The sequence below is a fragment of the Pteronotus mesoamericanus genome, unplaced genomic scaffold (assembly GCF_021234165.1).
Source record: "Pteronotus mesoamericanus isolate MK-2021 breed Mesoamerican mustached bat unplaced genomic scaffold, CSHL_Meso_final contig_164, whole genome shotgun sequence".
In the NCBI taxonomy this organism is placed as follows: Eukaryota; Metazoa; Chordata; class Mammalia; order Chiroptera; family Mormoopidae; genus Pteronotus; species Pteronotus mesoamericanus.
Window position 1 is genome coordinate 22,217,554 of NW_026555065.1, and position 27,344 is coordinate 22,244,897.

The window sequence follows — 27,344 nt, forward strand, 5'->3', positions numbered from 1 at the left end:
AGCCCAAATTCCATGTAAATTTCCCAGTACGAGGCCTGTCCAGAAAAAGTCCAGCCATTGTTAAAATAATGAGAACTGGTTTGCACAATATTCATGTAAACTGGCAGCCAAGGAGAGCGGACTGGAATGTGCATGCATGAACAATAACGACTTTACTGTACTAGTCAGCGAGGGGCAGTAGATGCCGTTGAGTGTGCATGTATACTCTGTAGCCATTGCATTTAAAATGACTGAGCAAGTAGAACAATGAATCTGCATAAAATTTTGCATTAAGTTTGAACACTCCCCTGTGGAAAACTGTTCGGATGATTCAGAAGGCCGCAGCTGTGGGCAACTGGTGATTGGCAGCTTCATCACAACAATGTGCCTGCATATGCATCACATCTCATACAGATTTTCTGGTGAAACATCAAATCACCCAGCCTCTCTACAGCTTAGATTTGGTGCCCTGAAACTTCTGGCTTTTCCCAAAACTAAAATCACCTTTGAAAGGAAGAGATTTCAGATTGTTGATGAGATTCAGGAAAATATGATGGGGCAGCTGATAGCGATTGGGAGAACTGTATGAAGTCCCAAGATGCCTACTTTGAAAGGCACTGAGGTGTTCTATATACAATGTTTCTTGTATTATGTATCTTCTTCAATAAATGTTTCTAGTTTTCATATTACATGGCTGGATGCCTTTTGGACAGACCTCAGAATTATACAGTTATGAAAAACTGAGAAGAATGAAGGAAAAATGACATTACCACTTCCTGAGATGCATACTGAGGGTCCTCTGGGTTGACTGACCAGTAGCAGTAATCAAAGCCAAATGCCACAACCTTCTCCCGAGAGTCACCAAAGCCATCTGATCGACCGTCCACCTAAAATCAAACATAGGATCCAGTGTCTTCTCCATTATAATATCAGAATCTGGCTAATGGCACTTGATTCCTCTCTGCCGTAGCTAGAGAGACATGGAATGATCGTGAGAATCTTTATGATACCTATTTAAAAAAGAAAAAAAAAAAGTAACCTGTCCTATCTTTTTAGGTTCAATAAAGCCCCAGAGAATTAATTAAATGTCTCTTTATCATACTATCATATATCTACCTACATATGAACCAATCAAATGGGATGTAGGATAACCTGAAAGAGAAAACCTTTACCTCTTTGGGTTTCTTGTTATCATTACCATTTTTTTCTCTAAGCATTTCTATGGCAGATACAGAAATGCATGAGTCCTTTAGTCCCTGGGCCTGACTGGCTCTACCAACCTACGGCTTTCATGGAGGCACCTGGGGACCCACCTCAGTGAATTAAAAAGCATGTTTGATAGAAGAGCTAGGACCAATCCCAACTGCGCAAGGTAGATGAGGGCAGAGCCAGAGGCTGGAACTGCACTGACCTCCAGTTACTATACTGGGGAGAACTGCATACTATTTAAAATTTAGACTCTGGACAGGAAGAGACAACCCTTAGCACTAGGATCCTCAAACCACAATAAAATGAGGCTATCAGAATGACTAAGAGATTCTTAGTAGACAATTGACCTCAGGGAAGCTGGCAATGTGTGCGGGAGGCAGATTTGAGTTTGATCTTGGCCAGGTATTATTAAGAAACAAAAATATGATCTCTCAGGACAAAGCAGCTTTAGTGATTAGGCAACAGAGATATAAGTAAGAGACAGCAAAAAATAAAAAGTCTTTTGTCCCCAGGGAGCTCCCATTGACAGGTGGTGGTTCCTGTTTCTTTTATCAGAGAGCTACTGACAAAGGGAAACAGATCCCATCACAGGAGTAACACGGGAGTGGGCATGGCTGGGAGGCCTGGGGTCCACGCAGATAACCCTCACTCTGGAGGTCACATGGCCAAGCTGTTTCCCTCCACTCCCCATGGCCCAAGAAGAAAGAAACACTTCCACTTCCACTGGCCTGGTAAGGGAGGAATGGAATGGAGGAAATTAGCTGTAGGACGGTATAAGGGGTAGGGGAAGAGTTCCCAGAGTTTGTCCAACTGTGATTCAAAGAGCAGTGAAATCTGTGAAAAAGAATTTGTAGCAAGACTCATTCTAGCAACCGACTCCCCCCTGAGATCTGAAGATTCTTTCTTGGTCCTCACTATGGCCAATATGAATCCTGCATTAGCTGATGCGCATGCCTCTTGACGAAGTGATACCAAACGAGAGGCTTGGCACAAAGTCTGACTAGTGCTCAGGTGAGTTAAGTATACACATGGACTGTCCCCAAAATGATTTAAACTAGCCACACCCCACCCATACATCCTTTGTGTTTACTTTCAAAGAAGCTACTGACTAGTTTCCAAAACAGCTGCACCTTCTTTGATAAAACTTGATCTGCAGCAGCAACGTCCCCTGTACTTCTTTCCTACTGTTTTATACGTGCTTAGCTCAGAGCTCCTCCACTCCCCCTCTCTAAATACATTCACATACACACCCTCTCCCCAGAAGCCCTTGTAATAACCAGCTCTTGAGTGAAAAGAAAAAGGAAAGTAATTTCAGGCTTACCTTTAAATTCCTGATTTTTGCCAGTTTGCCATCAACTTCCACAATAATTCTCCCTCCTTCTTTGGTTTCCCTAGAAACAAGACCCAAACCCATATGTGAAGAAACATTGCTTTTTTTTTTTTCTTAATCAAGAAAAGAGAAACTGAGAATAGCACTATTGGGACAAAATGCTTCCCTACTCCTGTCTCCATAACTGAGGTGACTGAATAAGTTGCTGAAAGCATCACATCAAACAATCCTTTCTGGATCATTAGGATTTGGCTCTGGACAGCCAGGAGTCCTCATTATTGGTGACCCTCCACATGCTGGACACTGTATTAGGCACAGCACATATTATACTTCATCTTACTCAATCCTCTTAACCACCCTCCTGAAATACCTCCCTAACATGTCTTCATCTTTACAGACAAAAGTATAAAGCTGAGAAAAACTATGTAAGTTGTCCACGGTAATACAGCTAGCAGTGCCAAAGCTAGGATTTAAACCCAGATTTGTCTGACCACAAAGCCTGGGCTCCTAACTATACCTTAGAAATCAAGCTTGGAAACCCTGGGGAGTATCTTTGGTTCAGCACACAACATGCTATCACCTCTTATTTTCTCTGGGATTTTAAACATGAATAAGATTTTGGGCCCCTCTCTATGGATATCCTGAGAAAAGATCTCCCCAATCCTTTCCCTACACTGGAATGAGAACCAAGATCTTCAGGAATCTTCCTATGTTGCAGTTACGTGGGTGGTAACACTTAACCAATTCCTAAATTTACTTTAAGGGGCTTAATCCAAATGATCCACATACCTGAAGCCTAAAATGAATGGAATATACTAAATATAAAATTCTTTCACATAACACAAAGAGCCTTAGCTAAAGTGCTCACAGCCAAAATGTTAATAGATGAGAAATTCATTACCACTTCCTCCAGTACAAGGAAAGTTATTAAATTACTCCTAGCCTGCGACCTGAAAACTGAGAATATATGTTCAGTTTCATTTTATCCTTCCTCTGAATTCCCAGGATGTGACCTTGAGGGCTTGGAGGGGGGTGCTAGGGATGGGGTTGGTTGGGGGGTGGGGATGTCTTTAGATTTAAGGTTATTTTTTTTTTAAGCCTGTCAGTGAAATAAAGTCCTGGATAGAAATTTTCCCTCTTCCAGGTAATGACACTTCTGTTACTTAAATTTCCCCAAGGTCCTGATACCGTTTCTTTCACATTTCATACTAGATATTTGAGTCACCAGAGATATATTGTCTCCCAAGGTCATTAAACTGCCCTTCCTCTCTCCCCTCCCCATCCAACACTGCCCTGAGCTCTCCTAAAAAAGTAAATCTTTCATCTTTGGTGTTAACATTTTATAAGATTTTTATAAGATTTTTTTCCTTTCTGCAGCTCCAAGTAAGTTTTATTATTCCTCCACTCATTATAAAATATACAGATTATATATAGTAAATTTGGACAATGAAGAAAATATGAAAAAAATCACACAATAACTTTATCAAATCTTATCTAAGACTCTTTGGCATAAAGCTACCAAAAAAACCCCAAAAAACAAAAAAGAAAAAATTTGACATATTAGCTGAAAAATATAACAAACACTACAGGAGGGTGAGATGTTACTCCTCCGTTACCATTGGTAACCTAGTGGTTCCAAACATTCTAGAACAAAATGGAGATGAATTAAGGTTGGGCACAACAGAAAGGGCACTAACCTCAATTGTGTAGCTACCAGCACAGAGCTCAACAAAAGTCTGAGAAGCAGACTTACACACAGTAGAGTGGAGCGCCTACCACTCATTTCAGTGTCCTGAATTCCACCAACAAGCATTAATTGCTTAGAGTTAAAAGGATTTGCGGGGGGAAATCCTCACTTTCACATTATTCCCGGGACAGTGTTTCTCAAAGCGGTCCACAGGCCTCTTTCATCAGAAACATGGGAGATGGTGGGGCTGGTTAATTAAAATTCCTGTTAATAAGTTGCAGTATAACAAGTTCCCCAGGTGGACTGTATGTATGCATACTATAATTTCAGAATCACTGTCCTAGAGGAGAAAATAACCAAGCCATTACCATTCATTTATTCATTTGTAAAATTTTTTTTAAAAAGACTGTAGCTAAGTATAGGGAGAAATAAAAATAGTTGGTAAGAATTAGATAGCTAATACTTTATTGGACATTTAAAATGAGCCAGGCTCTGTCCTAGTCTACATATTTTAAATGTATTCTTGTACTTAATCTTCATAAAAACTTTGAAGCAGTCATTCTATTTTACAGATTTTTTAAAAAGCACAGAAAGGGAATGTAGCATATGAAAAGTAGTTTTTGACAAGGCAGTGGGAAGTGTTCCAGGGCCTACAATATTGGTGGAAGAGAACACGCTATCTCAATGATGAATGACTTCATGTAGACAAGGGGCAGCACCTCATAATGGGACACTGACTTTCTGACACGGGAAACAACTATGAGGTAGAGATGAGGGCATCAAACCCATTTTCCATATTATCATTTTACCGCTGGATGGTCATTTCTAGTCCTACTGAGGCATTTGACAGAGAAGTACAACTTTTCTGTAATCTCAGGAAGGAAAAGTTTAGTCTGGTGAGTTGATTTTTGGTTCCATGTATGTTTAGACCTTAAAAAAGACCATTTTCTCACCTGGAAAATCAGAAAAAATGGAAGCTTAGACCATAGGACCTCTAAGATTTTGTCCCAAATACATCAAGTCCAATGACTTACTGAAGTTTGTATCAAACTATTAGGTTGGCCAAAAAGTCAGTTTAGTTTTTTCCATAAAATAAAAGACACATTTTTCATTTTCACCAATAACTTTACTGATTTGGAGATTTGGAGTATGTCGGCTATCACCAGCTATTGGCTTCTAGTGGGTAGAGGCCAGGGGTGCTGCTAAACATCTTCCAATGCATAAGACGGCCCACAGAAAAAAATTATTTGGCCAAAATATCAATAGTATCAAGAAACTTCACAAACGACTTTTGACATGTTTGATCAGTCACAGCACCTCCACACACTGCACAAATCTTTTTTTGCATTTTTACCTTTCTTGAAATAATAAAGCATAATACACCAAAAATATTGCATATTTTCAAACTCCATCTTCAGTATTAAAGAGGCTGCACAAAAATTCACCAATTTTGATAAGTATTTTTAATGCATAGTGATGTGATGACTATTACAATACAATCTAACAAAGTTGTTTCGGTTGAAGTTAAAAGACAACTAAGCTGTACTAGAGCCATCCTACAGAAAAAAGTGTAACAGACTTTTTGGCCAACCCAATACATAGGTTCCCTACATTCAGCTGAGCCTCAGTAAAGATACTTCAAATTAACAAACCTTGGAGTATAGTTTCATCTCTGCAGGATTCTGTGAGAAAAGGGGAGTAGTCTCAGTCTCTTAGCTGGAGTCACACTGGGTTTCTCCATATCTGCCCCTGAATCTGTGCTCCTGAATCTTCAGCCTGCAATAATATGCTAACTCCTGGATATCTGCAGTCTTGGCATTCTATGGCTTGCTGCTCAAGGTTCTTCACATGAACTCAGTAAGTAAGCTTTATACCCTTCTTTCCTCCTCACTTTTGTAAAATGAGATGTTATTCTCTACTGTGGCTGCAAATAACTCAATTTCAACAGCATTTTTTAAAAAATATTTTTCAACTTTTTAAAAAAATGTTTATTTATTTATTTTAAAGAGGGGAAGAGAAGGAGAGAAATATCAATGTGTGCTTGCATTTCACATGCCCCCTCCTGGGGACCTGGCCTGCGACCCAGGCATGTGCCCTGCACTGAGACTTGAACCAGCAACTCTTTGGTTTGCAGGCTGGTGCTCAATCCACTGAGCCACACCAGCGAGGGCTCAATAGCATTTTCTTAATCTAATGCATGCTATTATAAATCCCTAGTTCCCAAGGAACAGAAAAGTTACTGTGAGGAGTGGTCAACGTTGTTACACCAAGAACTCTTGGGATTAGACAAAGGACATATGTGCATGGCCCATGGACATGAATAACGGTGTGGGGATTGTGCGAATGCGGGTGGGCTGGGTAGAGGGGGGCAAAGGGAGAAAAACTGGTACAACTTTAATAGCATAAACAATAAAAAATAAAATTTAAAAAAGAATGGTTTTGCAAAAAGAGGATCTGTCAGAGGCTACTCTCAGGGTAGCAGCTGCACCAATGAAACCCCCCCAACCTTGAGCACCACACTGAGTAATGCAGAAGCCAGATGCTGAAAGCCATCTACTAATCTAAAGACAACAGTTGAAGCGCGCTTTCCTTTTTTCTTCATTGTACCTCCTTTGCCTTTTTCCTACTTTCTTTTTTGTTTTTCTTGTTTCTTTCCTATCTCATTCCTTTCCTCATTGTTCTGTCAATTGCATGACTTTTCAAAGCCAGTCGTCTTCATATTAGGACAAACATAATCCCTGATTGCACCAAATTTTACTATGGGAGACAGTGCCTTTTTTGCCCACTTTTCAAGCCATCTTATGTCCTGGAAATTTTTTAACTTCCTAAATAATTCCAAAATGTGCCACTGGTCCCAAACCACGCTCTCCACAGCTTCATGTCCTGTTACTCACCTACCTCCACATACCCTCTCTCCAAACAACCAAAACTTATGTTTCTTAACAGCCTAAGACCTTTGCTTTCAGTGTTTTTACTAGAGTGCTTTCTACACTTTCTCCACCAGTCAGCAGACTCTAATAGATCTTTAAAAAGAGCAGTTTAAACGCCAACTCTTCTGTGAAGCCTTCCTTGACTTTCCAAACCTGAGTGGAGAATTAGTGAAAAGGGGAAGAAATTATGTGGCTGGACACTGGATGCCTCAAAAGCTGAGGGGTGCAGAATCAGATTTACATATGAGGAAATGGGCACTGCCGTCGCTGAGAGTAACTTCTCCTGTTTCACAGTTCGGCTGTCCAGCATAGGACGAAACCACTATCCCTTTGGGCCTCAGTCTCCCTCTCGTGTCTTCCATTCTGCCTTTCTCCACATCGCCGCAGAGAAACCCACGTGCACCCACAATTCTGCTTCGGTCCTCACCGGTACTTTAGAGGCAGCAAGAAGAGAGAGGAGGCTGACAATCCCTCTCCCGGCGTAAAGATACTTTCAACGCACCCAGGGAGAGACGCCCTACCCGTGCATCAGAACTTGAGCAGTGGTCCCTAAAACCTCCTGCTGGCAGGACGAGGGACGCCGAAACGGGGCAGCCCACCCCTGAGGCCAACCAGGAACCGCTATCCCCCAGGCACAACGCGAAAGCTCGACCCGAGGTCTCAACTTGCCAGGCCTTTAAGGTTTCCGGCCCCTGCCCCGCTGGGCTACTTTGTGTCTGATTTCTCCACGCCGGAATCACTTGACGGGGAGGCGGGGACCTCGCCCTCGCGACTCCCTTGCCGCCTCAGGCGCCCCCTCCCGCCCAGACTCACCTCTTGCTGAGGGGCCGGACCCTCACGGCCACCCGCACATTCGCCATCCCTTGGCCTCCGCCCAAGCCTAGCAAACTGGCCCAGCTGCAGCATCACCAGCCCCAGCCCCAAACTCAGGCGCAGCCCGGGTGCAGCCCCACCCGCCCCGAGCACCTCCCGTGCTGGCCCCGCCCATTTGCACGCCCTGGGCGGGCCGGGGCGGTGCCTGCTGAGGTCCGGCCAATCCTGAGCCCAGTTGGCGAGATGACGTACGGCCAGGCCCCGCCCATCTCGCCCCGTCCAGCCCTACGGTGCTTAGCGCACGGACCTCCCGGGAAGGCCTCGCACAAACGCTCGACCTGGGCAGGCCCAGGCGATTCCTGCTTAGCCGAGGCCAATTGTGAGCCCCCTCGGTGGTGTAGCGCAGTGCCGGGCAGCGTCTGGCCAGACCTGTTGGGACCCTCTTACTGGGAGCTGACTTTTCTCCTAGGACTGGCTGACAATGCTTGTAGAGTCGAGTAGATCCGTTACAGTGCCAATAGTTTACAAAAGGACTTGATAAACGCTTTTATTCACCGTATTGGCCTGAGCTGTCAATTCTTTGGTTAAATTTTAGGGGCAGAAATGAAATGGGGAACACCGATGTTTTTGCAGTTCTCAGCAAAGAGCTGTGTCCTTTGAGGAGCCATTTGGGTTGTGAAGAAGTTGAGTGCTCCCTGGCAAGTTCTCCATTGTGCTGGAAACATCATGCACCTGGCAGTGACTGTGGTAGCGGAGGAAATACTCTCGGTCAGAACTGGTCCATCAGTTCACCGGAGAAATAACCATTGAGTACCTACCAAGAGTTAACTGCTCTTCTAAGGCACTAAGGATACAGTCTCTGCCTTCCTGGAAATTGAAATCTACAGGGGAGAAAAGAAACAATATGTACTGTATTTTGCCATGTATAATGCACACTTTTTTCCCCAAATTTTTGAGAAAAAAACTAAGGATGCACATTATATATGGGTAGTATTCTATACTATATAAATGTTTTAAATTCTTTTATTTATGCCTATTATTAAAAGTGTAACTCTAGAAAGCAATAACGATATCCGTATGCAAAATAGTATCTTGGAATACAATAATCGGTTTTGTTGAATTTACTGCAAACTCACAACAAAGCAGCTTTGGCCAATGATTCACTTTGTATTGTTATCCACTTGATAAGATAGGTGATGCCTAACAGGGTGAACAGTGCCATATTTCTCTTCGTATACTTTAGGTGGAAGAAATAATTGGAAAATGTCAAAACATTTTTTGTACACTTTTTAGCTTAAAGTTATTAAATGTGCCTAAGAGCATGGCAACAGAGCTGCCAAGAGACACTTTGGACCTCCTCCCACAGAAAGTGTCATCAGATTGTGGAGGCAACAGGAAGAAAGGCTTCTTCAGATGCCCAGACAGAAGAGGGCAATGTGAGAGAAGCCTCCACAGTGGCAGGAGGTGAATTGGATTCCGGAGCAGCATCAAACTGGGATCTCTGTTTTGACCAAGATGATAAAAGAACAAGATAAAATGATTGCACAAGAAAAAAAAAAAAACATTGATGATTTCCCAGGGACACCTACATGGTGTTTTAACTTTATGAAGAGAGAAGATTTGAGAATGTGGACACAAACGAAACTTGCTCAGAAGCTTCCAGCAGCCTATGAGAATCAAGTTTTAGAATTTCACTCTTATGTTTTCAATCTTCTAAAGACTTACAACTTTGAGCTGTCCCAAATTGCCAATATGGATGAGGTCCCACTCACATTTGATGTGCCATCCAACAGAACTGTGGACATCAAAAGAGCAAAGACCATGGCTGTTAAAACTAGCAGTCATGAGAAAACACATTTCAATGTTGTTCTAGCCTGTTGTGCAGATGGGACAAAGCTACCACCTATGATCATCTTTAAAAGAAAAACGTTTCCAAAAGAAAATATTCCAAGTGGAATTACTGCCCATGTGCATGAAAAAGGATGGATGAATGAAGAAGGCATGAAAATCTGGTTTAACAAAGTCCGGTCACAAAGGCCTGGAGGATTAGTTAAAAAACCAGCTTTGCTTGTTTTTGATCACTTCTAAGTCCATGTCACACAAAGTGCAAAAACAATCTCAGCAGACTTGAAAAACCAAACTTGCTCTGATACCTGGTAGGCTAACCGGCCAAATGCAACCTCTGATGTGTCAGTAAACAAGCCCTTTAAGGCTCTAATGAAGAAAGGGTGGACATTGTGGATGCAGTCAGCTGGTGAAGATTTAACACCTACAGGCAGGATCAATAAAGCATCCATCACCCAGGTTTGTGATTGGATCCTAAGATCATGGCACAATGTCAAGAAGGAAGTAGTCGTGAAATCATTTAAAAAAATGTGGCATCAGCAATGCTATGGATGGAACTAAGGATGATGAAATTTACCAGGATGAGGGAAGTGACTCTTCAGAAGACACCGGTAATGTAGAAATTGAAGGAGACAATACTTCTGATATTGACAATACTACATAAATATTGTAAATTTGTTACTGGTACATAAAACTTCTTGTACTTTCTATCTGTTCTTATGTTTTGTAATTATTTGTTAGATAAAATGTATTGTACCATAATATGTTCAAAAATCAATGCTAAAATTCCTTTATGATACAAAAAGCAAGTATCTAAATATAAATAAATAAATAAATAATTGAATTAAAAAATTAAAACGAAAGACTTTTTCTTCCTGAAAGTTTGGGCCAAAAACATGGTGCGCACATTATACATGACAAAATACAGCAAATAAATATGTACTGTGTCAAATGGTGCTAAGTGAAATTTTTTTAAAAACAGGATAAGAAGATATAGTAATGATCTCTTTGTGTATGTAGAGGGAAACATGCCATTTTATATAGAATCTTCAAGAAAGACCTAGCTGAGAAGTGGTGCTTGACTAGATTTCAAGAAAGGGAGGGAGCCATGCAGGAACTCATTTATTTAAGAATGTTTCCTAAGTAAGCACCTGTTATGATAGGCTTTGTTCTAAGCATAAGAGACAAAAGAGTGAAGAAAATGGCAAACCTCTGACCTCATAGAACTTGGTGAGAGAGACTAACAAGTATAACAATTTAAGTGAAATATACATCAGACTAGCTAAAGAAAAAAAAGTAATGCAGCAAAGGGAACAGGAAGTGAGTAGAGAGGATGTTGAAACTTTAGGTTATATGGCCAGGGAAAGTCTCACTGAGAATGTGACACTTGAGAAAAATCTGAAGGATGTAAAAAAAGAGTATGCAATTATCTAGAAGAAGGGTAATTCCAGACACAGGGAACAGACCCATGTAAAGGACCTGAGCTTGTAGGTAGCCTGGAATGTTAGAGGAACAGCAAGCAAGTTAGTAGGGATACAAGGAGTGATAGAAGGGAGGGGTCATAAAGGTAGCATGAGGCCATGGGAGTTTTTGGATTTTATTCTAGGTGAGCTGGAAAACCACTGGGAAGTTTTAAGAATAAGAATGAAATGTGAATCCTGGTTGGTGTGGCTCAGTAGATTGAGTGCTGGCCTGTGAACCAAAGGGTCACTGGTTTGATTCCCAGTCAGGGCACATGCCAGGGTTGCAGACCAGGTCCCCAGGGGGTGTGAGAGAGGCAACCACACATTGATGTTTCTCTCTTTCTCCCTCCTTTCACTTCTCTCTAAAAATAAATAAATAAAATCTTTAAAAAGAAAAAAAATAAAATACGACAGTTCTGGCCAAGGTGGAGGCATAGGTAGAAACAAATTGCTTCCTTGCACAACCAAAAGAAGGATAACAACCTTCAAACAACAAACAACCACAACTGCCAAAAAATCAAACTGCATGAAACTTCAACAACCAAGGAGTTAAAGAAACATTCATCCAGACTGGTAGGAGGGGCAGACATAGGCAGCCCGGTGGACAGGACCAGAAGCAAGGGGGCAGACCTTGAGGGTGAAGTGGGGGCTGGCTGAAGGGGAAACTAAAGACTCAAAAACCTCTCGCTGTAAAATCCTGTGGGAGTTGGGAAGGCAGGCGGGAGAAACTCCCAGCTTCACAATAGAGTTCTTTGGAGGGGCCCACAGGATCCTAGAATATACATAAACCCACCCACCTGGGGATCAGCACCTGAAAGTACACAAACCACTTGTGGGAAGCCAGGGAAGTGATGGAAAATGGGGCTAGAGTGGAGCAAGTGATTGGCATTGTTCCTCTCTCACTCTTCCCCCACAGACAGCACCCCAACACAGCTAAGAGTGTTGCCCCGCCCTGGCAAATTACCCAAGGCTCTGCCCCTTACAACATAACAGGTGCGCCGAGACAAAGAAATATGGCCCAAATGAAAGAACAGATCAAAACTCTAGAAAAACAACTGAGCAATGAGGAGATAGACAACCTCTCTGATGCAGAGTTCAAAGGACTGGTAATCAGAATGCTCACAGAATTTATTGAGCTGGGGTGCAAAATGAAGGAAGAAATGAAGGCTATACAAAGTGGAAAAAAGGAAAATATACAGGAAACCAACAGTGAACAGAAGGAAACTGGGACTCAAATCAATGTTTTGGAACAAAAGGAAGAAATAAACATCCAACTGGAACAGAATGAAGAAACAAGAATTCAAAAAAATGAGGAGAGGCTGAGGAACCTCAGGGACAACTTTAAACATTCCAACATCCAAATCATAGGGGTACCAGAAGGAGAAGAGGAAGAGCAAGAAATTGAAAACTTACTTGAACAAATAATGAAGGAGAACTTCCCCAATCTGGCAAAGGAAACAGACTTCCAGGAGATCCAGGAAGCTCAGAGAGTCCCAAAAGAGATGGACCCAAGGAGGAACACACCAAGGCACATCATAATGACATTACCCAAGATTAAAGATAAGGAGGGAATCTTAAAAGCAGCAAGAGGAAAGGAGACAGTTACCTGCAAAGGAGTTCCCATAAGACTGTCAGCTGCTTTCTCAGAAGAAATCTTACAGGGAAAAAGAGGCTGGAAAGAAGTATTCAAAGTCATGAAAGACAAGGACCTACATCCAAGATGACTCTATCCAACAAAGCTACCATTTAGAATGGAAGGGCAGATAAAGTGCTTCCCAGATAAGGTCAAGTTAAAGGAGTTCATTATCACCAAGCCCTTATTATATGAAATGTTAAAGGGACTTATCTAAGAAACAGAAGATCAAAAACTATGAACAATAAAATGACAACAAACTCACAACTATCAATAACTGAACCTACAAAACAAAAACAAAAACTAAGGAAACAACTAGAACAGGAACAGAATCACAGAAATGGAAATCACGTGGAGTGTTATCAGAGGGGGGAGGGAGGGGGAAAATGGGAGGGAAAAGGTACAGGGAATAAGAAACATAATTGGTAGTCATAAAATACAGGGGGAGATTAAAAATAGAATAGGAAATAGAGAAGCCTAAGAAGTTATATGTACGACCCATGGACATGAACTAAAGAGGAGGGAGTCCTGGAGGGTGAGAGAAGTGCAGGGCAGAGGGGGAATAAAGGAGAGTAATAGCATAATCAATAAAATATACTTAAACTAGACTAAAATACGATTTATATTTTTAGATTACCCTGGCTACTTGCTGTTTTGTGACTTGACTATTCTGATGACTGGGGAAGAATGGAAAACCAAGCAAGACCAGTCAGGAGGTGCTTTCAGTATCCCAGTGGTAGTAATAGAGGCAATGAGTCATGCCAGACATGTTCCAATAGCAATTTACCTATCCAGGCTCCTCTCTCTCGTTTATTTGAAAGCACCCTTCCCAGAATAAAGCATTGGGACAGCCGGTTTCCAATCCAAGTGTACCTGGAATCCTAGTCTCCGGGATGGCTTCTCTACTCACTGTGCTTTGCAGTGAAAATAATCACTGTATTAGGGAAAACAGTATGAAGTTTCCTCAAAAAACTGAAAAACAGAACTACCTTATGATCCAGCAATCCCACTTCTGGGTACTTAACTGAAGGAAATAAAATCATTATCTTGAAAATATATCTGCACTTTGATGTTCATTGCAGCATTATTCATAATTAGACAAATCACAGAAACAGGGAAACAAACTACATGTGCAGAAACAGGAATGAAGACCATACAGTATATATTTCTTATAAATCACAATATCACAGGGTTGTAAAGTGATGATACTCTAATTTTATCTTTTTTCATTTACGAGTTGAAATAATTCTATGAAAAGCAACTTTTCCTCATCAACTATTGGATTACCCTGAGGTACGGTTCACATACCAAAAGCAGCACAAATGCTATTTTCAATTACCTGTTTTCAAAATAAGTTTGTTCCCTAGCACTTTCCAAACAAAGGTGGTTAATGAATTATTGTTGTTTTAAATATTACAATAAACTGATGAATTTAAGCCCACAGTCAGTCCTCCCTACCCCTCGCTTTCACATCCACAGTCAAGCAACCGTAGATTGAAAACATTAAAAAAAAAAAGTTATGTTATTGCTGATGTGTACAATGTAGTTAGACCTACAATAGTTATGTCTTTACTGAATGTGTACAGGCTTTTCTTCTTGTCACTGTTTCCTAAGCAATACAGTGTAACAACTATTTACACAGCATTCACATTGTATTGGTATTATAAGTAACATAGAGATGATTTAAAATATACAGGAGGATGTGAAGTACGATGTGCACAGGTCATATGCAAATACTATGCCATTTCCTAAATAATTTTATTTATTGATTTTAGGGGGGAGATAAAGAGAAACGTCGATTTGTTGTTCCACTTATTTATGCATCCATCAGTCGATTCCTTATGCACCCTCACCCAGAATTGACCCCGCAACCTTGAGACATTGGGACAATGCTCTAACCAACTGAGTTACCTGGCCAGGGCCAATACTATGCCATTTCATATAAGGGACTTGAGCATTATATAAAATGTGGGGAGACCAGTTACCCCACAGATACTGAGAGACAACTGTATTTGATTTGCTTCAGTCCATTTTAGTTACTATTCTTTTTTTCACAAAAGGAGCATTTATTTGAGGTTTAACATGAAATCATACAAATAAAATTTGTATAAACACAAATCCACGCTGAGTCATAACACAGCAAAATACAAAGCAAAAACAAAGAAAACTAATTGGCAGTTATATATATTTAGATGCCATTATGCCTTTTACATGAGAAAGTCTTATGAAATAATCATCTTAGATCAACAGAAAACCAATCTCCAATACTGTCCTGCAAGGTGGGTTACTTTATCAGTCTTCTCCTGTTTTCTCGAATGTCTTTCTTTAGCATATCTGGTCATTGTTTTGGTGATTGTCACCCCCAGAGATGCCTTGCCAGAAGGACTCTGTTAGCCTGCGCCATGACTCCCAAAACCACTTCATCCACCAGCTGCAGCTCCTCCTCCTCCTTATTGGTCATAACTGTTCCTGCCCATACACCTCTTTTGGCTGTGCAACTTTGATTTCACACTTCCCAGGAACGGTTGGATAATCTGCTTTCTAACAATTTCTTTACTGGCTCTTCATCTGTGTATGTGATAAAATCCTTGTCTTTCATTTGGGTTTGTATCCATAGGAAGTTCAATATTTTTAATAACTCCAAAGTCTCCAAGATATTCTCTTTAAAAAAAAAAAAACAAAAAACAAGAGAGAGAGGAAGGGAGGAATAAAAGAGCGGGAGAGAAACATTGATCATTTGCTTCGTGAACACCCCCAGCTGAGGACCTGGCCTGCAACCCACGCATGTGCCCTGACCAGAATCAAACTGGTGACCTTTGGGTTCACAGGCCAGCACTCAACCCACTGAGCCACACCAGCCAGTGCCAAGATATTCTTTAATTTGTCCTTCAGAAATATTTGAGCTCTATCTACCCCCCCGCCTCAAAATTTTTATGGGTGGTTCCTTCTCTTTTAAAATTTTAGCTCTTGGTCAGAGTCAGGGAAATGTCTATCAATTTGGCATCCAGTTTGTGTTCTTTCAGTTCATAAACCTTATCAACACAAGCAGCATCTCTGAAAAGCACAAATTCAAATCCTCTCGGTCTTCCCGTGACTGGATCTGATTTAATTGTGCAGTATACAACTTCTCTCAAATTGATACAAATATATCTTTCTTGCTGTACACCAGCTCAAGCCTCCAAAAAACATTTTACTGTCATCCTGCATATTCTTGCCGGTGTTGATCCTAGATCCCTCAACGAATTGTTCTATGTTGCTATACTGTTTCACATCCTCCATGGAGGCAGTTTTTTGTACAAGGGTCCTGGCAGCAACTGCTGCAGAGCGTTGTATGGCACTGGATTTAAAATAGCGGTGGAACTTTTCAGCCAGAACAACCATCTTCCAGTAATTCACCAAAATGATTAACACAAAGAGAGCAAAGAGAGGTAACACACTACATGTTCTCCTGGCCTTTTGAAAACAGAGTTGTGCCTTGGCTGGGTAATTAATTTGGTTAGTGTGTTGTTCTGGGTCTGATCCCTGGTCAGGGCACAAGCAGTAATCAACCAATGAATACGTAAGTGTGGAAAAAAATAGAAGACCTCTGTACCAGTAAAAAATAAAATAAAAATAAATAAATAAAATAGTGGCAGAAGAGTATTACTTATTCTTACTCAATAGGTGTATTCTTATTGAGAACCAAACCATCCAAACTTGACCATTGACTGCTGACTCAGCTCTAGTAGTCTCTAATAGCTTCCCTTATGTCTGATGTGACAATTAATTCTAGGTTTGTCTTGAAACTTTCCTGCTCCATTTTTTTTTTCAAAGATTTCTAGTCCCTTTTAGTATGTAATGTATTTAGAGATAATAATCTTAGTGCTCATTGCTTTTGGGCTGGTTGTTGGTTTTAGGCCATTTTAAAATTTGGATACTTTCAATTCAAATTCAGGACCACAGAGTATTTACTGAGCCTCATTGAAATCTTACTTCTGTATATACTAACTCCCATAACATATATACTGCTTCCATACTCTGGTTTCTCTTCAGATCATATAAATCTTTTGCCCTTTTATGCTGCTACCTTAACTACACCAACATAATTACCCATTTGCTTTCTTTGTGGTATACTCACAGTCTCGGAATAACAATATGAATACTAACAACAATAAGAATGCTGCAAATAGTAAGGTTCCCCCCTCAAGGTATTTTTGTCCATAGGGAATATTCTACTAGGAATAGTCAAATTTATTGGCTTTTAAAGTCACTTGAAATAATTCCTCTGTTTGATTAGGCCACCAACATGATATACAGTAATTTGTTTATTTTACTTCCAATTTTAGGGATGCTTTATTTTAATTTTATTTTATAATTATGTATATTTACATGGTTCTAAAGTCAAATTCACAAAATGAAATCTGTTCAGAAGTCCACTGTCTCCCCGTTGCACTCTGTTGCCTCTCCCTGTAGAGGTTACCATGATTTTTAGTTGTTTTGATTGATTGATCGCTTCTTCGCACAGTCATTCATGCAGTCATCTTCTGCTCTGTGTGTCTCTGCTTTTCTCACCCAGTCCTTCAGTGCTGGATACAGAGATTTTTTCCTTGTTCTAAGAGGCTGCAGCAGTTTCCAGTGGTGATGACCATTTGTATGTGCCTCTGAATCCCCTCTTCTCAGAGTATTTTACAGCCTGTCTGCTGCTATTTAGGTGGGTAGCCACTTTTATTTCTTGCCTAAATATAGGTAGATCCTGCCATAGTGAATTTCTGAGTAAAAGAGAAAATGGATACGGAAGAGCTGTGTATGCAAATCAAGTGATATGAATCTACTACCAGAATCCAAAAGTCTCTATAAGATCTCATAACATGTTTGGTGGCGAGATCTAACTTGAATGAATGAGAGTCTGTTTATACTCCTCATTTATTTCACTTAGTATGGTTATTCATACAGATGCAGATGTATTATTGTGTTTGATTATGGAGCGCTGAGCTATACTCTACTGGGAGCATAAGGCATATATTACTTTCTAAAATGTCAACATTTTTGAATTCCAAAACAATCTTGCCTTAGGACATTTGGAATAGAGATATGAACTGTAGTATTTTTATTAGGGCAACTAAGCCTTTTTTCACTTGACAATCTTCCCTTGAGATTCTCTCCATGGCACCATCTTTTCATGGTATGCGAGTAAGAACCTTCCTTGCCTGTCACTCAAGGAGGTGCTGTATGTTGGACTTCTAACGAGGTATGGGGAAGAGTAAGGCATTGGCCCTCCTTGCCTTGGAGATGCTCAGAGTCTCCTGATGATGTGGAAGTTGCTATAATAGCAGACTTTGGAGTCCTGGGTGTGGTATGATAATCACAGCCAGAAATTCCACCAAAACTGCAAAGGCAAAGAAGTGTGGAAGAGAGTGTAACAGGGGGCAGTTGCGCATTTGCTGTAAAACTAGAATAAAAGGAAAACCAGAAGTGGGTGGGCTGCAGAGGAGCCAGTTTTTGAAGAGCCTCACCTACCAAGCTAAACACTTGAGAATCTATCCTTTGGCTAGACGGAGTCTTTAAACCTGGGAGTAAATGATCAGGTTTGAATTTTAGAAAGAGCCCTCTTGGCTTCTCCTTAGGCGATTCCCCCCCAGTCAAAAGTCATTGCAATAACCTGGGCAACAGAGAATTTTTACTGGTATCTCTAATGACACTTTACATTGTATAGTGTACTAGGGTTTGCAAAACATTTTCTTCTGCCTTAACTTCTTTTTCAGTAGCCCTGAGGAATAAGTAAGTAATGATTACGAAAACGAGTTCAGAGAAGTGACGTGCCCAAGGTCATATATAGCAACTAGCTACACCAACTCTCCTAATTCTACACCTGTTGCCACTTGGACATCATATTAAAACATTTCAATATATTGCTCAGTTACTAAGCACACTTAAAGGTAATCTGTCACCTGCATATCTTTTGTTTGGACTCACTGACCAGACTGGCAGCTCCTTGATGACTTCCAGTATTAAGTCCAATGTGCTGTTGGCACAGAGATACATTCACAGTAGGCACCACCAAGAATTTGCGAGGCTGTTTCCCCTGCAAAGCCAGCACAGGCCTTGGAAGAAGGAGTATTTATGAAAACAGAGGGACTGTCGTTTTTGTTATTGTATATCAGCATGTGTACTTATTAGGTGGTTTATATGTTTAAGACACTGCTCTAGGTGCTGAGGAGAATATGAAATGTGAAACAATTAAATATAAATTTTAAAAAACCTTTGTCATGAATTAAACCTATTCTATCTTATTCAGAACCCACATGCCAAACTTCTTGGTTTTTGAAACAAAATTTCTTTTTAATAAATGTTGAGTGTTGAAATCCAAAGGCTTCCTGTACAAACTGATTAGGACTATTAGGCTTACACATTTGCTTCCTATTAGTATATGCAGTGATTAGTTTATGCAGTGAATACCCTTTCCAAATGGGTATTTTAGAAACAAGGACACACACACAAAACAATCATTAAATGGGTATATAAATGGGTATATTTTTTAAAAAAGGAAAGTTTTAGCTTGATTAGATGCCCAGTAATATTATTTCACAAATGAAAATTATCTTGTGAATCATTTAAAATTAACAGCAAACTATAAGTTTTGTGGGAACCTTACTGAGTTAGCAGTGAAATTAATGATGTAATCTTTTTCTTACACAATGGCATATATTGCTGTTTGTGCTAGCAGTATTTCCTAGGCTGTCTAGGAATTAAAGAAAAGCGAAATTCTAAATTATTTTCAATCTTTAAAATCCACATCAATTTAAAAGCTTTTGTTGAATTGACTCAATTCTGATCTTCTTTTACCAGCTTTGTATGAGAAAAGCTTTTGGGGCCCCAGAAGAAACTCTAGAAATTATTCAAACCCAAGGGCTAGACTGGGGGGAAAAAAGGATTATGAAACTGATCCCCATGGGTTCAAGTTCATTCTTTACCTTATTAGTTATCAATTAATTGTTAATTAATTGGGCAAGTCTAAGAGCTTCCAGTTCCTTATCTGAAAAGTGAGCCTTATACTAATGTTTTTCAAGAATTCTAAGATATACTTTTTTGTTTATTTTACATTTTAATGTATCTGAAAACAAGATGTGTTTTACACTGCATTTTATGTTATATTTTAATTTGTGGCATTTCCCCCCCTAATATAGTAGTTCATACAATAATGGTTCATATGACAACAATTTCTTAGATTTGATGAAATATGGTAGTATTTGCCTTACCAGCTTCCTGGTTTGTTGTCAGGATCAAATCAGATAATATATTTGCTAGACCATTACATCTGCATTAACAAACTAACAAGCAAAAGCACCTTTGGAAGTCCATTGATAATCTTTCTCCCTTGGGTATTTGTTATGATGAAACTTTATTTCTGAGTGTCTTAAAAATACATTGGAAAGAGGTGGGAAATGGAAAGTGCAAATTTAGGTAAATTAAGATATCCAGTGCCTTTCTTGAGTATTTGAAGTAGAAAAAGAATTTCAGTTGAATCTTATAATTAACTTCCTGAAAAATTTTTTTTTTCTTTTCAAACAATACTTCAGTCATGTTGGTCTTGTTTCCTCTTACTCACCCCCCTCAAAAAAAGAACTCCAAGGAAGTCTAGTTTTGGGTGGGAGTGGGTAGAAGGTGAGAAGATCATTAATATCATTTGGACAAATTTAATTTGAGATGACTTTGAGGCATCTAAGGAAGATGTTGAGTAGGCTGTTGAATTTGTGAGTCAGAGATAAAAATTAGGCATTTTGGATATGGAGATGGTAAATGAAGGCTCGTCTTGGATGAGATCACCTAGGAAACAAATAGAGAAAGGATTGGAACTGGAGGTTGACAAGCCCCTTCAGCCAGGAAACCTGTTTTATTTGGCCTGTGTAGTGTTTTTAAAATATTTGAACACGTTGCTGTAGCATGTTTATAGTTTTTTGGCTGCCCAGAATATATTTTCTCTTTTTGATAGCAGCACTCTAATTTCCTTTTAAGAAATTTCCTATCCTCCAATCTTAGGCCTTGTACTTTAGATTAAGTTCCACCCCTGCCTCCAAATGAAGTGTGTGGCCCAGGACTGGCCCCCAAGCAGCATAGCCACAACGGTTGGTTCAAGACTCATCTAGTAATTCAAGTTGGCCCAAATCAGAGGGAATTTTGAGACCGTGAGGGAGCTTCAGGAAGACAATCTTGTTTTCTGACTAAACCTGGCAGGTTGCAGTCTGGAGGTCTAGCAATTGCCTCGCTGTCAGAGAACAGGGATGACAAAGGAAGAAGCAGAATCCAGATAGAGAAACTGGCCCCGATCACATTGATTACACCCCGTAGCAGCTGTGCTGCTAGGTTTTTCAGTTAAAAGAGCCAATACAGTCTCCTTTTGGTGTAAAACCAAGACTTCTTTTATTTGTACCAGAAAGAAATCTTAATTGATGTGGTTGCCAAGATTTAAAAATCGTGAGTTTTCATGTATAACTCAGGACTTCTGGCTTGAGCTAACTGTTGACTTGTTAGGAGCATCTGCTTTCCATTTAATTTTAATTTGTACCTCTCTCCCTACTGTCATCTTACCTGATACCTAGGGTCTGTTGCCAGTTATCCTGCTCTTCTGCTGTGTGTTGAGAGGGAAGTGAAAGTCAACTTTGCTTCACTTAATCGTATGCCTCACTTGCCCCTATGGTCAGTTGGGCTTTTGACTGCCGATATACAGTGAGAGGAAAAGGAGGCCTAGGTTTAAACTTTGAGGAGCTTTAACCCTTACGAACAGATGGAGGAGGACCAGCCTGCAAAGGGAAGGAAGGAACAGCAGTAGGAAGGAGAGCAGTGGTTGTGGAGGCCACAGTAAGGAGGATTTCAGGGAGAACACTGATCAGCATTGCCAAAAGATAAAGAATGAAAAAACGCTTCTCATTAGAATTTGGCAATAAAGAGGTCATTGTTGACCTGGACTGGAGCTGTTTCAGGAAGTGATGGAGCAGGCTGATTGGAATGGTTTGAGAAATGAATGGAAGATGAAAAACTGAAGATATGCAAGGAAGTCAATTTTTAGTTTTCCTGCAAAGGAAGCAAAGAAATCAGGCACTAGCTAGAGACATGCAAGGTTGAGGTGCAGGACTGTAAAGGTTGGACTTTAGGATGTTGAAGTGTTGATGGGAAGGATCTGCCTGAAAGGGAAGAGCTGATTGAATAAACAGGAGAGAAAATAAGTAATTGATTATGTGAGCCTGAGAAGATAGAAGAGTGGGATCTAAAGCCCAAGTGGAGGGGTTGACTTTGGATGAGAGAAGGGAACAGGATGCAAGAGGAGGAAGGAAGCTGAAAGTTGGTAGAGGTGTAAGTCTGATAACAGGTAATTTATGTGATGGGTTCCATTTCTCTTTTAGGTGACAAGGTCACTTGAGAATGGGGTTGATGCTGGTGGTTGTAGGTGTCAGAAGGGGTGGAAGTTTGAAAGTGAAATAACAGTAGAGGAGAGTAAAAGAATGAGTGTGAGAGAAAGGTGATAGGAGCGCCCGACATTTTGGAGTACTCATTTGCAGCTGGCGCTCCTGAAAATAGAATGACACTATCTGCCTGCATCGACTTCCTCCAGCGCCCAGGTGCTCAGTCGTGGAGCTGTAGTAGGCATTGTCCAAAGCTGGGGTTTGGCAGAAGGAGGACACAAGGGTGAGCAAGTTAAATTTGGCATTTGGCAAGGGTGCTATGAATACTATGTTTTGGAAATGATGGCTTTTGGAAAGGAAACTGAGCAAGAAGGGATACAAAATGAAACTTCTGATGAGGCCCTAGTAGTTGATCCCGATGAAGGGGATTTTGATAAGCAAGCTGAAGCTGAGGATATTGTAGTCAAAGGGCGGGATGTTTGGCTGGGCGGTGGCTGGCTCACCTGGCGTGGAGGAAAGGGTCACTGGATGTGAGGCAGCAAGAGAATAGAGACCAGGGTGCCCATGCCTTTGGATATTCAGGTCACCCATGCTGATGGCAGGATTAGGGGAGGAGAGGAATTTGGGTCAGGGTTCAAATGAGGTAAATTGTTTTTTTTTTTTTCTTTCTATTAAGAACAAGTTATCCATTTCCCTAAACCTCCTTATCTTTAGTTTCGATGGAAATTCAGCTGGGAGACTATATTTAAATGGTTTGGGGGCCATTTCTCTGTTTTTGCATTCAATCCCGAGGGATATTTTATCAGGAAAAATGTGTCTTTAATCACTTGGTGTTACTACAGAAAACGTGAATCATTTAAACCACTTGAGTTCACAGAATCTCCAGTTGCTGGAATGATTGGTGCTCTTTTTCGCCTTACGTGGCTCTGTTGCCTCTGAAGGCAACTGACAGTGCAACTGAAATCTCCAAGAGGGGAGTAGGTTTCACTGAATCCCTTGTGATAGCTTTGAAGGGAGGGTAAGGAGGAAGCCCTGTTAGCAGCATCTGTTGTCATTTGTAATATGTGTCCTGCGTTGGCAGTAACTGAGGGAGAGCAAGCCCACCAGTCTGTAATTTATAAGCAGTAACCTAAGAGCTCAAAAAATACTTCTGTGAATGGTAAGGCATCGAGGCAAGCGTTCCATATACTTGAGAAGGAAAAGGAGTTTGAAAGCCTCACCAAGAAAAAAGAAGCATTTGGGTTTTATAATAAAATACTAATCTGATAATATCAAAACATCTGAAGGTTGTGATAAGAAAAAGAATTTAAGCATGTAAGTTTTCAGATACAGCATATTTTTGTTACTGATTCTGAAAAGATTAGATAAACGACAAAGCACAGGACAAGAGTGGCCATGTTTTCAGGCTGAAGATGATGATGACAGAAGGTGGGAGAAGTCCCCCAGCACTCAAGAGACCCACCGTGGAATGGAACGTTTTACAACTGAGAGCAGTCTGGCAGCCACTCACTCTGCTCTCTGTAGCTGTTTCCTTACCCTTCCCCAGGAACCTGTTTATTCATCTTTACTTTTGCCTTTAATTGGCCCTGTCCTAATGCCTCTCCTCCCCTTTCTCTACATCTCATACATTTTCCCCTTCCCAAACCAAGTCCAAGTCCAACATGATGCTACATCTCTCCTTTCTGGTTCCTTGTATTTATTGTTTGTATAATTTGGTAAATTAGTTCTTTGATAGATTTATAGATTATTGAGGTGGCAAGAAACCTTCCATTTTTTCCCCCTTAAACTAGTCCCAAGGCAAGAATCACTTTACCCAAATCAAAGCTTATAGGTTGCAAGTTCCTTTAGACCCTGGGGTATTCTAGAGGGCATGACTTATGGTCTCCTATTTGGGACTTGAGCCTCTAAAGATTATTTCATTTTTCTCTAATAAAGAGAACAAAGAGTTACTGAATAGCATTACTTGTCCTCGACATCTGCTGTTTTAGATTATTTTACCCAAGCAATAGTTTTGGCTCTGCCTTGATTATCTTATTTTTTTGCTCTCAAAATTACTAAAACACCTGCTTTTTACTTAGCATTTTTTAAAAGCCTTATTTATTCTGGATATGAGTCTTCTTGTGGCTTACAAATTTATCCTGTCTTTTTGTGTACACCTTCACTAGGTATGGTAAAGCTTGTGAAGTGGGAGATGAGGTATAAGTCCACCATGTATTGCTTCTTCATCTCAACAGAGTGGAAGGGAGCTGAGTTAACTTGTAGCTAAAGAGCCCTATCCTCCTTAAGATCCTTCAGGAGTTGAGTTTGCAAAATTCCAAGAACAGTGCCTGGCATGTGGTAGGCCATTAATGGTAGCTATTCTTATTGGACCTGGTGGCTGATCAGAAAGATCCTGTGTTGAATAAATTTATAAATGAAGAGCTTATTGTCCACATAAATTGAAACTCAGGATTTTCACATCATGATAGTTCTCTGCACTTAGGCCCACCAAAGAATAACTGGGGACCTTAGAATCATAGAGCGTTACAGCTGGCAGACCTCAGCATTGAAACTGTTACACAGAAGGGTGCTGAGGCCTAGAAAATGTTGGTGACCGTCCCCAGGGCATCCCGTTTATTTTGGCAGGTTGGGACCTGGATGTAGCTCTCTGGGCTCTGGAACCAGGATTTTTACCAGGTGTGTGACCCTGAAAAGCCACTCTAAAGAGAGGAGTGTGGAAAGAGATGAAGAAAGGGTTTGTGTGCGAAGCATACCCTAACCCTGGATGGTGATATCAAATAATAGCATAAAATGTAGAGGATTAGCCTGCTAATATTTTACCACATTACTCCTCTTTGATGATTGACTTTGACATCTGGTCCTTTTAAATTAAAATCAGGGTCAGTACTTTGGAAAACCAGGAGTGTTTGGGGCCCTGGTGGTAATTGTAGCCTCCCATAATATTAAAGGCCTCTGCTTTGAGAATGAAGCCAGCAAAGAATGAGTGAGAAGAGCCTGGGCTCAGAGAGGCCTCTGGGCCTTCTGGGAACCATGCGGTTCCTGAGGCCTGGGGTCAGGGCTCAGCATTTAGCTCTGTAGGAGAGAGTTGCAGGCAAGTGAGAAACCACTGGCAGTGGCTGAGGTCTGAGGTGTACTTAGACTTTCTAGGGGTCCTGCTTGTGTGCGCCGCAGGAAGAATGGGAAAATAAACCATACAGCACATCAGTGATGGAACAGAAATACATACAAAGTTCAGGTTAAGAATGTGTTTGCTGGCATTGCTGAGATGGGGACCGTGTGTAATTATGTTTTGTGCTGTAGAGATCTGTTGGTGACCCCTAACGAAGATCATTTGAACACAGAGGGAGAATTCAGGGGTGGATGTGTGAGCACACAGAACAAGTTCTTAATCTGAGCTTGTAGTTGGCAAGATGAGGTGCAAACCAGGCAGTTTAGCTTCACAGTTGGAGACCTCAACCACCATGTTGTTTCTCTGCCCTGTTGCGCTGCCTACTGGGATGCATGCCCTGAAGAAACAACCAGGTCCTGTAAGTCCCCCTGCTCTCTGGTGCCCAGGGATTCCTTAGGGCCTAGTATGTCATTAGGTTGCTTTATGATCCAGGACCCCCTTTAATCAAATGACCTCAATGATTTTTAGAATCCCATGGAATCTGTGATCTTTGAATGCATTTGCGTCCTTTCTTTATACCATCAACCTTTTATCTTGGTAACTGAGTATATCGACTGGTTTTCCCTGCCCTTTGAAGATTTTTAGTTAAACTTGGCTCAACCCAAAGTCTTCTGGTGATTCCATGTTCCTGTGTCTGCCTTCTTCATGCCTCCTTCTGCCTCTGCTTTTGAGCCCTAAAGAGCTGCCCCTGTCATTCACATGCATTCTGAGGGCAGCACTTCTCTCCACACCAGTTTCCATGGGAAATCTGGTTCCATCAAATAAGCTTTAGTGAAGACTTGAAGGGTCATAGTTTGACCTTTGTGATCTTTCACCTGCTTTACTGATTCTATCCCTACTATTCTTTCTCACTTGAATATCAATGTTATCCCTACATTAAGGCAGCTGTGCAGAAGAGTTATACCTTAACAATTAGCAGAAATAAATACAATTTTTCCAAGACTTCTGGTGAATAAAAGATTTGTCTTGTAACATGTGCTTTGACTTGGGTGCAAATATATGAAATCAGAGATACAACTTTATAGCTAATAGACTACTTGTATTCATTCCTAATAAACATGTTACTGTATACTCAGCACTATATACTCTATTGTCTGGACTCACTTCAAATTTCTTTTATCTTCTTATCTACCTACTTCTTTACTTCAGTGCAAGCCTTATAACTTTGCTTAGTGCTCATACTAATTCTCATGTTTCTGAGCCTGAAGCATGTATGAATCCCACTTCATTTCTACTTTCCCACTCCTTGTAACCTAGAATATAGTGTTTTGGTTTTTTATTTAAAAACATTTTATGCTTTGTTAGGTTTATTTTATGATTTCAGTAATCCTTTTTTATGTCCTGCTATTAAGTCCTCAATCCAGGAGTCTCCCTGAAAGTACCAACACAGCTAGAATTTTCTTTTGAGTCAAAGTGGTAGATGATGTGCAGGTATTCCTAATACTTGTGTTTCTTTGTCTAGAATAGATGTAAATTTCTTTAGATCATTGCCGTTGGCATGGATTGTTGAATTTTTCAAGGATTTCTGGTTCCTTTTAGTATGAAATGTGTTTAGAGATAATAATCTCAGTGCTCATTGCTTTTGGGTTGGTCATTGGTTTTAGGCCATTTTAAAATCTGGATACTTTCAATTCAAATTCAGGACCCCAGAGTGTTTACTCATTGAAATCTTACATCTGTACATACTGACTCCCATAACATATATACTGCTACCTTAATCACACCAACATAATTACCCATTTGCTTTATCCATAATATACTCACAGTCTCAGAATAACAATATGAATACTAACAACAATAAGAGTACTGAAAAGAGTAAGGTTTTTTTTTTTTCCCCGAGATGTTTTTGTTCATAGGGAATATTCTACTAGGTATAGTCAAATTTACTGATTTTTAAAGTCACTTGAAA

At 40.5% G+C, this 27,344-nt stretch overlaps 1 protein-coding gene and 1 pseudogene across 1 annotated transcript in view; both read right to left on the reverse strand.

The window, feature by feature from the left end:
• STARD9 (StAR related lipid transfer domain containing 9) overlaps window positions 1–8,084 on the reverse strand; it is a 137,586-nt gene extending 129,502 nt beyond the window's left edge. Inside the window, exons 1-3 of the mRNA XM_054565528.1 lie at window positions 7,949–8,084; window positions 2,510–2,579; window positions 750–866 (exon numbers count right to left, since the gene is read on the reverse strand). Of these exons, the coding sequence (XP_054421503.1) occupies window positions 750–866; window positions 2,510–2,579; window positions 7,949–7,995 (234 nt within the window). The 5' untranslated portion in view covers window positions 7,996–8,084. The remainder of the gene's footprint in view (window positions 1–749; window positions 867–2,509; window positions 2,580–7,948) is intronic.
• A 7,225-nt stretch (window positions 8,085–15,309) lies between these two features.
• Window positions 15,310–16,270, reverse strand: LOC129062982 (heterogeneous nuclear ribonucleoprotein D-like; annotated as a pseudogene).
• Window positions 16,271–27,344: the final 11,074 nt, after the last annotated feature.